General features: G+C 34.8%; 1 protein-coding gene across 2 annotated transcripts in view; it reads left to right on the forward strand.

Annotated features, from left to right (window-relative positions):
- Positions 1–12883, forward strand: part of LOC118183526 (uncharacterized) — a 162106-nt gene that overhangs the window by 77564 nt on the left and 71659 nt on the right. For both annotated transcript variants that reach the window (XM_035353109.2, XM_035353110.2), the window contains exon 3: positions 302–377. In XM_035353109.2, the coding sequence (XP_035209000.1) occupies positions 302–377 (76 nt within the window). The remainder of the gene's footprint in view (positions 1–301; positions 378–12883) is intronic.

The following is a 12883-nucleotide window of genomic DNA, read 5'->3' on the forward strand; positions in this document are numbered from 1 at the left end:
GTCCTGCGCTAACAGCCATTGATGAACGCAGACCTTATCTAACTTTTGAATCTCGTTTAGGAAAATATGAATCCGGTTGGTTCCCAGGCAGCTTTCCATCCAGGATTAGAAAGTTTTTCTTTTCCGGTTAGTAACTACTATGTGCAATAGAAGTGTTCGAAAGGAATAAATGTGAATTTATCAATAAACAATGATTAAAAAGAAATTCTGTTAGAACATTATTTGATGCAACTGAAATTAAATTTTTTTATTCTTGCGATTAAACACTTTTAACTGTTTGATTTGTTTTTCCTCCACGCAGCTCGATGCTACAGAAGATTTCGATGAAAGAAAGAAAGTTCGAAGCCGCTTACGGCAGCTGCAAGCCGAATTGCGAGGTATGTTGTTCTTTAATTCCCTCATTGACTTTGTTACTTCTATTTGCGTACTGAAACATATGCATTCGTTTAAAATATTTTTGAATTTCTACACAGTAATAATTAAAACAAATAAAACAAATGTAAAAGCTTAGGTTATTTTCATTACTTATTGTTCTATCTATGTGAAGTAAAATTAAGCATAATTCTGATTCATTTAGCAAAGAAAAATCACATGGTTACATTATGTCAGTTCTCTCTCCAAATAAAGAATTTTCTGCTGACGAAGCACAGCATAACTTGCAATCAGATACTTTCTATTCATCTTTTCGTATCGACAAATAAAATAATGCTTTTGCACAAATCTGGAATACATTGTTAAGATATAGTTAAAATATAGAGTACAATGAAATATAACACGTAACCTCGCTTTTAGAAGGTTTGGGCTCTCTGCAATGAGATCTCAGTTAATCCATACGTTTTCAGTTCTACTGTATATGTCTCCAAGTAAACCCTTATATGGATCCATTCAGAATGTTTAAAAAGATTTATTGCTATCAAAAATTTATAAAAAGTCCTAACTCCCTATTGACAGCAGGGCATGATTACTGTCTAAAGTTAAAAGTTGCGGGCTAGAGCCCTTGCTATTAACCCCTTAATCTACAATGACGGGCATAGCCCGCGTACGATGGTCGGGCCAAACCTAACTTTCACGACATAGCCGGCGTACGATGGTCGGGCCAAACCTAACTTTCACGGGCATAGCCGGCGTACGATGGTCGGGCCAAACCTAACTTTCACGGGCATAGCCGGCGTACGATGGTCGGGCCAAACCTAACTTTCACGGTCGTAGCCGGCGTACGGTGGTCGGGCCAAACCTAACTTTCACGGGCATAGCCGGCGTACGATGGTCGGGCCAAACCTAACTTTCACGGGCATAGCCGGCGTACGATGGTCGGGCCAAACCTAACTTTCACGGTCGTAGCCGGCGTACGATGGTCGGGCCAAACCTAACTTTCACGGGCATAGCCGGCGTACGATGGTCGGGCCAAACCTAACTTTCACGGGCATAGCCGGCGTACGATGGTCGGGCCAAACCTAACTTTCACGGGCATAGCCGGCGTACGATGGTCGGGCCAAACCTAACTTTCACGGTCGTAGCCGGCGTACGATGGTCGGGCCAAACCTAACTTTCACGGTCGTAGCCGGCGTACGATGGTCGGGCCAAACCTAACTTTCACGGGCATAGCCGGCGTACGATGGTCGGGCCAAACCTAACTTTCACGGGTATAGCCGGCATACGATGGTCGGGCCAAACCTAACTTTCACGGGCATAGCCGGCGTACGATGGTCGGGCCAAACCTAACTTTCACGGGCATAGCCCGCGTACGGTGATCGAGTCAGAAATGAATATTACGTGGAATATTTGATACGCAATTACAGTCTGATGCAATAATTGTGGTAGACGCAAGTATTACAAAATGTTTATTTATACAAAACTCCAAAATACAAAATTAATAATCTGTAATGGTATGATATATTTCAAAGCATTTCTGGTACATGTAACGGAACTTTACACTTTTTACACTCGTGTTCTATGTGGATTTTCTCGTACTTTATCTGCATACTGATTCGTTTCGGTTACACTATTTTTCCAAAATATGTCATCAAGTATTAGATTAAATATATCAAATTCTTCTCTACTTCCTCGTAATTGACATAAGACTTCCTCTCTTATGCCAAGAGTCATCGTATAGTCCCAGATTTTTGGACTATTTCTTATTTCTTTTTAAAGCCAGGACTCTGGTAGTTGATCGTCATCGGATGTATCATCAACAATTATTCGCCTATACTTTCTTCGAAAATTGCATAATTCGTCATGTTTATGATTGCCCGTATTAGCGTGTTACACAAGTCGTGCAAATGTCCCGAACGCTGCGCGAGCTTGTATACAATTTCGGCCCAACATCTTCGAATCTAAATCGCAGGTTAAGGGGTTAAGAAACCACAAAATCACTTTGCAGTTTATCAGAATCCTGTTCTTTCACGAAAGAAGAAAAGCGGTTTGTGAGGGCATCTCGGTAGAACCCTATACCTAGAACTTTGGACTAGTTTAATCGGCTCTTGATTGGCAAACAATGTTTAGCACGGATTATTTACCACATATAGCCCCTACAACTTTCAGTTTCAGTTCAGTCTCGTTAAAAAAAATCGATGAAGTTTATCGATAAATCGATGAAGCATCGATGAGACATTAGGATTTTTTCGGAAGCAGGCAAGATGAAAAATGAACAACGCCTTCGCCGGGAATCGAACCGGGGACCACTGAAATACGCTCCCAGCGTGCAGACCACTACACCTCAAAGGCACGCTAAGAAGGCGGCAGAAATACCTTACAAAGTCAAAAGTGATTTGTTGATTTAAAAGTTCTTCTGCATAAAAAATCTACGACATTTGTAGCCCAGTAAAATGGTGTGTATTATTTGAGTATCAAATAGAAAAATGTTGCAAACGAACTTAGTTGATTGATATTTTTCGCCATTTAAATTACCTAAATGAGAACATGTAAGAAAAATTTAAAACAAAAATGTTCAGACGACGATCGATGAACTCTTTATTTTATATCGTCTTCTATTCTTTACAATATTTTCTCTTCATCACTATTATCGAGTGAGGTCTGAGTAGACAGTCCTTTATGTGTTCTTAGAATCCAGCGCCAAACTAGTTAAAAAAAAACTTTTGAAATTTGAAGACAAAGAATTTAACTGAAATCTAAGCTACAAGCTCTTGAGATTTAATTTTTGCGAAGATAACAGAAAAACAGTGAAAGTTAGCACTCAAATACCTATTTGTACAAGTTAGGCTTTTCTGCACTGTTGAACACAGCGCAGATGCCAGCCTTTTTCCAGGCTAATAAGAAATATGTTTTGAAAGTGCAAATTACCATTTGCTATTTGACAATTTTGTTTTCATGCAAAATGGCTCCTTTTAAAGAAGCAGTAGACGGAAGTCTATGTCTGTGCTCTTTTCAAAGAAAAATATTCGTAATTAGTTATTAAAAATGCTGTGAAAGCCATGACTTTTTGATATCTAATGCAACGATAGATAATATATCAATAGGAAATTTTAAAAAGTCAAATATTGGCTTCAAGGAAAAAAATTGTTTAAAATACACATCCAAGAAAAAAAAATTGGAATATTTCGAATGTTGCAAAGGTAAGAACTTTAATTTCAAAAGAAACTCTTCGAAATCAAAGAACAGTTGCATAATCCTTAAAATGTTCAGTGTCAGCTGTAAACAAAGTGCTTAGTGCTGATTTGAATCTTAAAAATGCGAAAAAAACGTAATGTGCATTGTCTTTCTCCACGATATATCTCTGAAAGCAAAACGCGTTGCAGAATTCTCTAAGAGAAACAATTATTTGAACAAAAATGGGAAAATGTTGTCACGATGTATGAATCTTGGGAATATTTAAATTACAACAATATCCATTTAAGAAACTTACATCATGGTTCAAAGGATGTAAATAAAGTTTTTCAAAGGGATTTATGGTTATTTCTGGTTTTTCATATAACAACAAATAAAAATTAAAGAGAGTGTGGGAAACTATTAAGATCAACTCCAGATATTATCAAGAACATATTTTATACCCAATTTTCAAATATGAAATAACTTCTCTCTACCCACAGTGCGATCAGTCAATAGAACTGCATCAAGACAGAGAAAGCAGTCACACGTCAGAATCCATTGTTAATTTCCTGGGAAAATATGGAACAAGAAACAAGTATCAAAACCATATCCTTACCAAATGGGCTTATGTATTATCCACGGATTTTTGCGCTTTTCAACTTTTAAAAAGCGGATCGTCCGGACGTCGAGCTACAACCTTCCTTGGATTTTGGAAAGTTGTTCAAAAGGAATGGGATAAAATACCTCTTCCGCTGCTAAAAAAAGGCCTTTTTTGTCTGAAAATTACGGTGTAGAAAGGTTGTCAAGAATAAGGTTATCAAATGGAACACTTAAAACACAAAACGATTAGGTAAAATATTTCTATAAACACAGTGAAAATTGTCTAAAAAATGTGCGAACAGCCTTAGTATGTTGTTACGTTTTTCTTTTCTGACACCAGTTGTTGCGTTATTTTCTTCCTTCACGTTCGTACGGGGTTTGTAGATTTGGAGTGAATAACGACGACACTTGATGAAGTATCGAAACACACTTTATTTAGCCAATATTAATCAGGACAGCTCCAACAACACTTTTTACAGTCGTCGAAGATCTACTACAAACACGCTGGAACAATCAGCGACACAGCCTTCACACTGTCAGGCAATAACGGTGGAGACAGCTTCCTGAAAAGCACCAGAGTACAGCTCCCGAACCTGCTTGGTCGTTCTCGGAACTCTACGTACTCTCGAGACTCTCCACGCTACAACTCGCGATGCACTCGACGACACACGAGCACGGCTCCCGACTCTACGGTTCAGTCGTTCCCGGAGCTCAACACGCTCTCTCGACATGCACAAACTGCGATACACTAAGAGACTCCTTCGGTGAACTCGACGACCCACTCGGCACTCGCTGCCCGGCTGTCAACTCGATCGACTCCGCAGGGATTGACTCGCTAGACGAGACACCAACTCGATACTGACTAGACGAGGCACACTCACTCGCCCTCTCGATGAAGCACACTGACTGACTGCGGACCAGCAGGGTTTCTTTCGGCTTGTGTTCGAGAACATTCTGGGGTAAACCAGTAAGAATTCGTTCAGGAAGGTTCTCCATCCGTCCATGGCATATCGCCAATTTTGTCGCCAACGGGCGATTTATCGCCAACTGTGGCAACCCTGCCTTTTTCGTTATTTTATGGCAGCCCTAAAACTGCTTTGCGGGGAAGCCATTTTCCCTAGCCTGGACATTTCGTAACAATATTATGCCGTTTAAAATAGTCCTCTATACGAACACATCCATAGTTTTTGTTTATTTCACTTTAGTCGAAGGGACACGTGCATGTTTAAAAAAACCGTTGCAGTAATGAGCATAAAAAGTAATAAAAACGCTGACAGCACTACAGCTAGTGTCTCATGGATTATATAATTTTCTGTTTGTAGTTATATTCTATAAGAATATATTTGTTTGCAGGGACCGATTAAGATTGTTTGATGCCCTAGGCAACTCTGAGCAACCTTTATTTTTTTTTAATATGAAGTATGGTCATAATCATAAAAAAAAATTATAAGATTACTTCGGGGTCCTGTAAAACCCAGCCTAGACGATAACCAAGCCTTGCTTGTCTGAACAGTCAAAGCATATTCCCAGCAGCATCCTAGGAAAATATATTTAAAGGCCATGCAGTCGTACTTAAGGGGTTGATAATGTCAGAGTATCGTCAGGTTTACGTGTCTTTCAGGATGGCTCTTTAAATGCTAATAAATGTAAAGCTGAGATTTTGGATTTATATGCAAAACCTTTTACAAGTGTTTCCGGCAACGAATTCTTCCAAACGGGCAAAAATGTACGACCTCATCAAGCTATATACTTGTCTTTAATTATTTGAAAGTATTCAAACAATGGACTAGCCTGTGCAGTCTCCAAATTAAAACTTGACTGAGCATTTTTTGGGGAAAAGGGGTTATAGCGACCAATACAAGGCTGTAGTGGTGTGCACTACTAGGAGGCGTTGTAATGTGACGATCTAACCAAATATCTATCTAGAAATCCTTAATTAAATTTACCTGTGCCCAATATTTACTGGCCTGAATTCTTAGTGGTATAGTACATTGCAAATTATAAACCCTTAGTGACAAGAATAATTAATTATTTGACTTACCCAATAACCCACATGCATGAGACTTGCAGAGACAAATTTCTTTTTGTTATCTCACATTTATTTGATCAAACACATTTTCTGGATTAAATATGGAACATTTATCACACACATATAAAATATCAAAATATCATAACTTAGAACACAAAACGTGATAAATTAAAATGGAATAGTAGGCTAATGCCGAAACGTGACTATTCGGACATAAATTATAATCCGGTTTCATCGAACATATATGAAGTCACAATTTTCTCATATTAATTTCGTGCAGTGCCCATAATATTGTTACGAATTTGGTATTTAAAAAGCTAATGTTAGTTCAGTTATAAATTAAATGGTTTTATTTCTCGCGCAGTGCAGTGCGTGACGAATATTAAAAGAAAGCTAAGCCGGAAAATTGGAAAATACAAGAGCGCGTGCATTAAATAAATAAATATCTCTCTTTGATTTCGAGAAAGTACTGGAAAATTCTAGCGCGTGATTTTAAAATCTTATAAAAGGAGGAAAACATCTCAGTTCGTGGTAGTTGCTTAGTTTGTTGTTGTTTAGAAAACTGCTCTTGTTGATTGTAGCGAATTTGCGGATTAGCGTTCTTTAGCTGTTTTGAATTACGTTCTATTGGACATTTGAGTAGTTAAAAGATAACTACTGTGAGATATTGTGATACTGCATGATAATTTGAGAAGATTTAAGCATTTTTGTTGTGATAATAATAAATTTTTCTTCATTTTTCATCGGACTTGTGCATTCATTTCATAACGAACCCGTACGCACGCAACAATATTTTTGTACATGTGCAAGAACTTTTTTTTTTTCACTTTCACATACATAAAATAATCACGTGGTCACACACCGCTGGTAATGCACATTCCGGAGTCGAACACCTATACATAATCTGCTTGAGATGTTTTAGAACGGTATCGTGGCAGATGGATTTTAACACTGAGCATTTTCATTTACATAAATCGCAACCTTTAGTTCTGCTTCTTTTTATGCAAAAATATGATGACACTCCATGTGAAAATATCAGGAACGATGAAACTCCATTAGCGCGACATGCTGGGGCAGAGCCCCGCACATCGTGCGGTCTCGCTGATTGCCAAGCGACAACCGGAAGGTCACGAGCGAAAAAGGGAAGAAGGAGAAACCAGTCTGACCGGTGACACGCGCAGTTCCGCGATTACGATTAAAATTTGTGATGCTGGCAAACTACGTGGTGTGAGAAGTTACTATTCTCACAAAGGCGATCCATCGAGAGAAGGGACATTTTAGGAACTTTTAAGAGAAACTACGTATGTATTACCTATGTTACACATGAAAAATGCAGCGAAAACTTCCGTGCAGCCAGCGCGTTAGCCGGGATCCAAACTCAGGTCGAACTACCACTGTTCAACAGCTTTGCAGCTCGGACGCTAGTAAGCCGTGGCGAGATTTCAGAACTCCAGTATGTATACGTATAGTGCTGTTCATATATTCCGGATATATATATAATATCATAATGCAAAATAAAATAAAGTACAAAATATGTTTAACATTCATTTTATATTCAATTCGGAATAAACCACATGCAGAAACCAAAAACAGAAGCACGGTGGCAAACTGCGAGAAATAGAGAAGCGAAATATGCCAAAACCAAAAAACGAAAATGAAATTTATATCTCTTGCTTCATCATCATCCGGGGGTTGGTGAAACGAAAGAAGTAAATAAATAAAGCAGCCTGTTTCTGAACCGACAGACACAAAGTATAAAATTTTAAATTTTAAAATAATCTTAAAAAGACAATCAAAGTAATCTGTGTCTTTATCAGTCCAAAATCTATAGGCCGAAGTAAGCAATGCCAAAAATGCAAAATTATTGCATCAAAAAATTAGACAAATTCAAAAAGGAATTGCAAAATAATAGGCAGAGAAAAAAAAAAAAAAAAAAAAAAAAAAAAAAAAACCTTGAAAAATATTTTGGAGCAGATCGAGTTCATAAACCGAACTTGCAAAATAATAATACAGTACTTGAAAAACAAAACCATATGCATTTTTTTCATCGAGAATTGGAAATAAAAACGCAAATTTTGAAAACATACAGACCAGATTAAAAAATAATAGCATAAATCATAAATAAGCAGAAAAGTTTAAAAATCTAACAAAAATTTTTTAATATGAGTAGATTGAGTCCAAAAACATCAGAAGTAATACAACATATGCAAAATTAAAATAAATAAATTAAAATTTGATCTAAAAAGTGTAAAATAAAAAATACAGAAATAAGTTCTTAAAACCTGTAACACAAAAGCAACAGAAGCTTTGAAATAAGAAATAGATATATGCTTGCATTTCCTAAAATGTGTTAAGTAATGAATTTAGATGATCTACGAATTTTAAACTCGTTAAACTCGATAAAGATAAATAGATTAAACTTCTATTGTGACATAAAATATATATAAGTAAGAATGAATAATTTGAAAAAACAAATGCAGAAAAATGTAGAAATAAAAATGATTAATTTGAATAAAAAATGAAGAAAATGCTAGAAGTAAAAATGATTAATGTGAATGAAACATGCAGAAAAATGTAGAAGTAAAATGAATAATTTGAATAAAAAATGCAGAAGAATGTAGAAGTAAAATGAATAATTTGAATAAAAAATGCAGAAGAATGTAGAAAAAAAATGAATAATTTGAATAAAAAATGCAAAAAAATGTAGAAAAAAATGAATAATTTGAATAGAAAATGCAGAAAAATGTAGAAAAAACTGAATAATTTGAATAAAAAACGCAGAAAAATGTAGAAGTAAAAATGAATCATTTGAATAAAAAGTGTAGAAGTAAAAATGGTTAATTTGAATAAAAATGCAGAAAAATGTGGAAGTAAAAATGAATAATTTGAGTAAAAAGTGTAGAAGTAAAAATGGTTAATTTGAATAAAAAGCGTAGAAAAACTTAGTACAAATGATTAAGTGGAATAAAAAATGCAGAAAAGTGTGGAAGTAAAAATGAATAATGGTGATAAAAAGTGCAGAAGTAAAAGTGATTAATTGGAATAAAAAAAATGCGGAAAAATGTAGAAGTAAAAATGAATAATTTGAATAAAAATGCAGAAAAATGTAAAAGTAAAAATTAATAATTTGATTAACAAGTGAGAAAAATGTAGACGTAAAAATAAATAATTTGAATAAAAAGTGTAGAAGTGAAAATGATTAATATGAATAAAAATGCAGAAAAATGTAGAAGGAAAAATTAATAATTTGAATAAAAAATGCAGCGGAAAATGTAAATTTCACTTTCATTTTTAGTTTTGGTATATTTTGTCTTCCTATGTTTTTGCAGTTTCCCACTGCGCTTCTGTTTTTTTCAGTTTTTGCGCGTAGTTTATTCCGAATTGAATATGGGAGATTAATTTTAAACGTATTTTTTATTTTATTCTGCATTATATATATATATATATACAACCCATTGAACAGTTTTGTTTTACGCTAATGGTTGTGATAGTAATTCTTGCAGCGTTCCGTAATGAACAAACTTTATTTATTTTTATTTTATTTTTTCTAGACATGGCCCGTTTAATTCACAATCAATTAATATATTTCCAGTTAGCCTAGAACTAAATAGGTTGATTTTGATTCATAGGTATAACTAAGGGTTTTTAAATATATTCTTTTGTTTTGATTCATAGATATACCCAAGGGATTTTTAATATAATTTTTTGTGAATATTTCGCTTTGATTGAAGAAGACGGTCTTGTAATATGCAACCTTTCAATCAAAGGCCTTAATATGAGTATAGCAATGACTGTATACCGTCGAGACTAAGTGAAATTGCTCAGGTAGAGGTTAAACGGTACATAAATCATCACTTAAAGCTTTTTCGGTTGTAATTCCTTCATCAATAAAACACTGTGGCCATGAAAGTTTCTATGGCAACACCTTTCACATATACAGTAGCTTAAAAATAGTCTGAACTCGTACATGCATATTATAATATTTTATCGTCAGTTGAATGGTAAGTCGGTGATATATCGACATAACTTCTTGGGAATTATTAATAATTTGAGGGGATGTAATTGAAAGTTGTTCTATTGTTTCGTTTTTCCGATAATTAGCTGTATGTTTAAATACATTTAGAAAGCTACCTTAAAATGCACATAAGCTATTTTATCTAAAAATACGGAAGCTGTTCGTACATTTTTTAGACGCTTTTGCTTTGATGTTAAAAAAAAATCTGATGTGTACACCACATGACTTCCTTGTACGGAATATTAAATTATACGCATTTTTTTCTTGAATTTTAAATTGATTGGATTGAATAAAATCTACTTTGTCGACAGCGCATAAACCACAATAGAATAAATGCACTATTTAAAATTCACTATATTTGTTTACTATAACGACACTCTGGCGCTAGGTTCACTTAACAGTATTATATTTCGTTCATATTACTATAACTAAGAATGCACAAAATTTGTATCATTTAAAGAATTATCTAATCGTTGCCACATGTTCTTTTCAAATACTATAATAAAGCTAGAACGATGTATGAAAGAAATTAAGCAAACAAAACAGAAAAGAGACAGTTTTGCACAGACGATTTAGTATTTCTCATTCACTTAATTCAGTTCTCACTTCGCGACAAGGCAAAAATACATAAAAACTCAAAATATCTGTATTAAAATTTACGAAGTAAATCTTAAACACTTATTTGCTCGAAAAAATTCCAGAAAGGATTAAGCATGATTTAATTCGCAATAATAAATGAAGGCTTTATTTTTGTTGTTGCGAAGCTTAGTCTCTCTAGATTGGCAACAAATCTACAATTCTGCTGTTTCAAATGTAAACATATATGTCCGCCATGTTATTTAAAACTTAACCGCACTTAAACAGCTTTTAAATTGTTGATAATTGTACAAATATTGCTTCCAGAATTACGAAAAGCATAAAACCCTTAACCGGAAGATAAGAACAACATAATTCAATCATTTTTAAAGCAAAAAATGTACAATTTACAAACGTATTAGAGTAAAGAAACTGAGATCACTGTGCCGAGTAACAAAGCGGATATATAATATATAAATATAGTATTTATATACGTTTGGCGCGGCCGATTGCAACCAAAATACGAGGTGCACATCTGCATGTTATAGCAGTCCTATATACAAAATTTCAACGTTCTGAGGCTACTCGTGTTTGAGTTATGCGAGATACGTACGTATGTACGTACCCATGTACGTACATACGTTCGTACAGACTCCACGAAAAATTCTCTTCAGAATTAATTTTAAAGCAGTTTTATACTTTTTTTGAAGGAAAAGAGTATTTTATTCTGTCCTTACGTACAGATATCACGCAAAAACATCGTTAAATTGCATTTGATAGCGGTCAAAATGGATATTTTCGTTAAAATATGCTGCCTGAAACTTTTCGCGATTACAATACTTCCTTTTTACTTAGTACAAGGAAGTAAAAATGAGCTGCTCGGAAATGTTTTAACTGTAACTGTATTTCTGAAAGTATAGATTAGCATTTGCTATTTGTTAGTTTTGTATTCATGCAAAATTACAGAAGCAATGAATGGAAGGCTATGTTTGTGCTCTTTTCGAAGAAAATTATTGATATCCGGTTATTAAAAAATAATGTGAAAGCCATGGTTTTCCGATGTCTAAAGCTACTGTAGTTAATACTGTCAATGAAAAAGGAAGAAATGTCAAAATTTGCCTTCGAGGAGAAAAATTGTTCCTAACACATATCCAAGGGGGGGGGGAACGGAATATTTCGAATATTGCAAAGGATCCTTAATGGTCCTTAATGGTCCTTAATGTCCTTGTAAGATCCTTAATGGTCAAACAAAATCCTTTAAGTCAAAGGAGAGTTGCAAAATCGTTAAAATGCTCAATGTCAACTGCAAACAAAGTAATTAATGTCTATTTGAATCTCAAAAAGACGAAAAGCATAATGTGCATTGCCTTTCTCCACGACACATCGCAGAACGCGCTTCAGAATTCTTTATGGAAAACATTTATCTGGACAAAAATGGAAAAATGTTGTCAAAAGAGATTAATCTTGGATGTATTTAAATGGCTACAATTAAAAAGAGATGTATTTATTATCGTCAAAGAGGAGGGAAAAAAATCTTAAAAATGGTTCAAAGAATGTAAAGAAAGTTTTTCAAAAGAATTTGATTGTCGCTGATTTTTCACATAACGGCAAATTAAAAATAAAGAGAGCGGATAGAAATGCTAAGATGAATTCCACATATTATCAGGAACATATTTTATACGTAATTTTCAAATATGAAATACCTTCTGTTTACCCACAGTGCTATCAATCAGCAGAATTGCAAGCAGCTACACACCAAAATCTACAATTATTTTCCTGAAGAAAATGAAACACCTAATGTATTTTTACACTTTTGGACTTTTAAAAAGTGGATTATCCAAACATCGACCTATTCTCCAAAAAAGCAATTGTACAGATATTCTCAGTATCACAGAGGACATTCTCAGCAGTTGCTACTGAGAACTGAAAGTACTGAGAATATTAAACACAACACACCACAATACAAAGCGGATCCAAAGAGCAATGCTCGTACGATCTTTCAATACTCCAATGTCGGCTCTGAACTTAAAACTGACAGCAAATGATCCCTCCGGTCTTATACAGTTTCCACCAGGTTGCCGAGAGATTTCTAGTACTTTCCATTTCTCGAAATTACT

Source organism: Stegodyphus dumicola, chromosome 5 (assembly GCF_044657685.1).
Source record: "Stegodyphus dumicola isolate Sdum_Otavi_A_Nest chromosome 5, ASM4465768v1".
Taxonomy (NCBI): Eukaryota; Metazoa; Arthropoda; class Arachnida; order Araneae; family Eresidae; genus Stegodyphus; species Stegodyphus dumicola.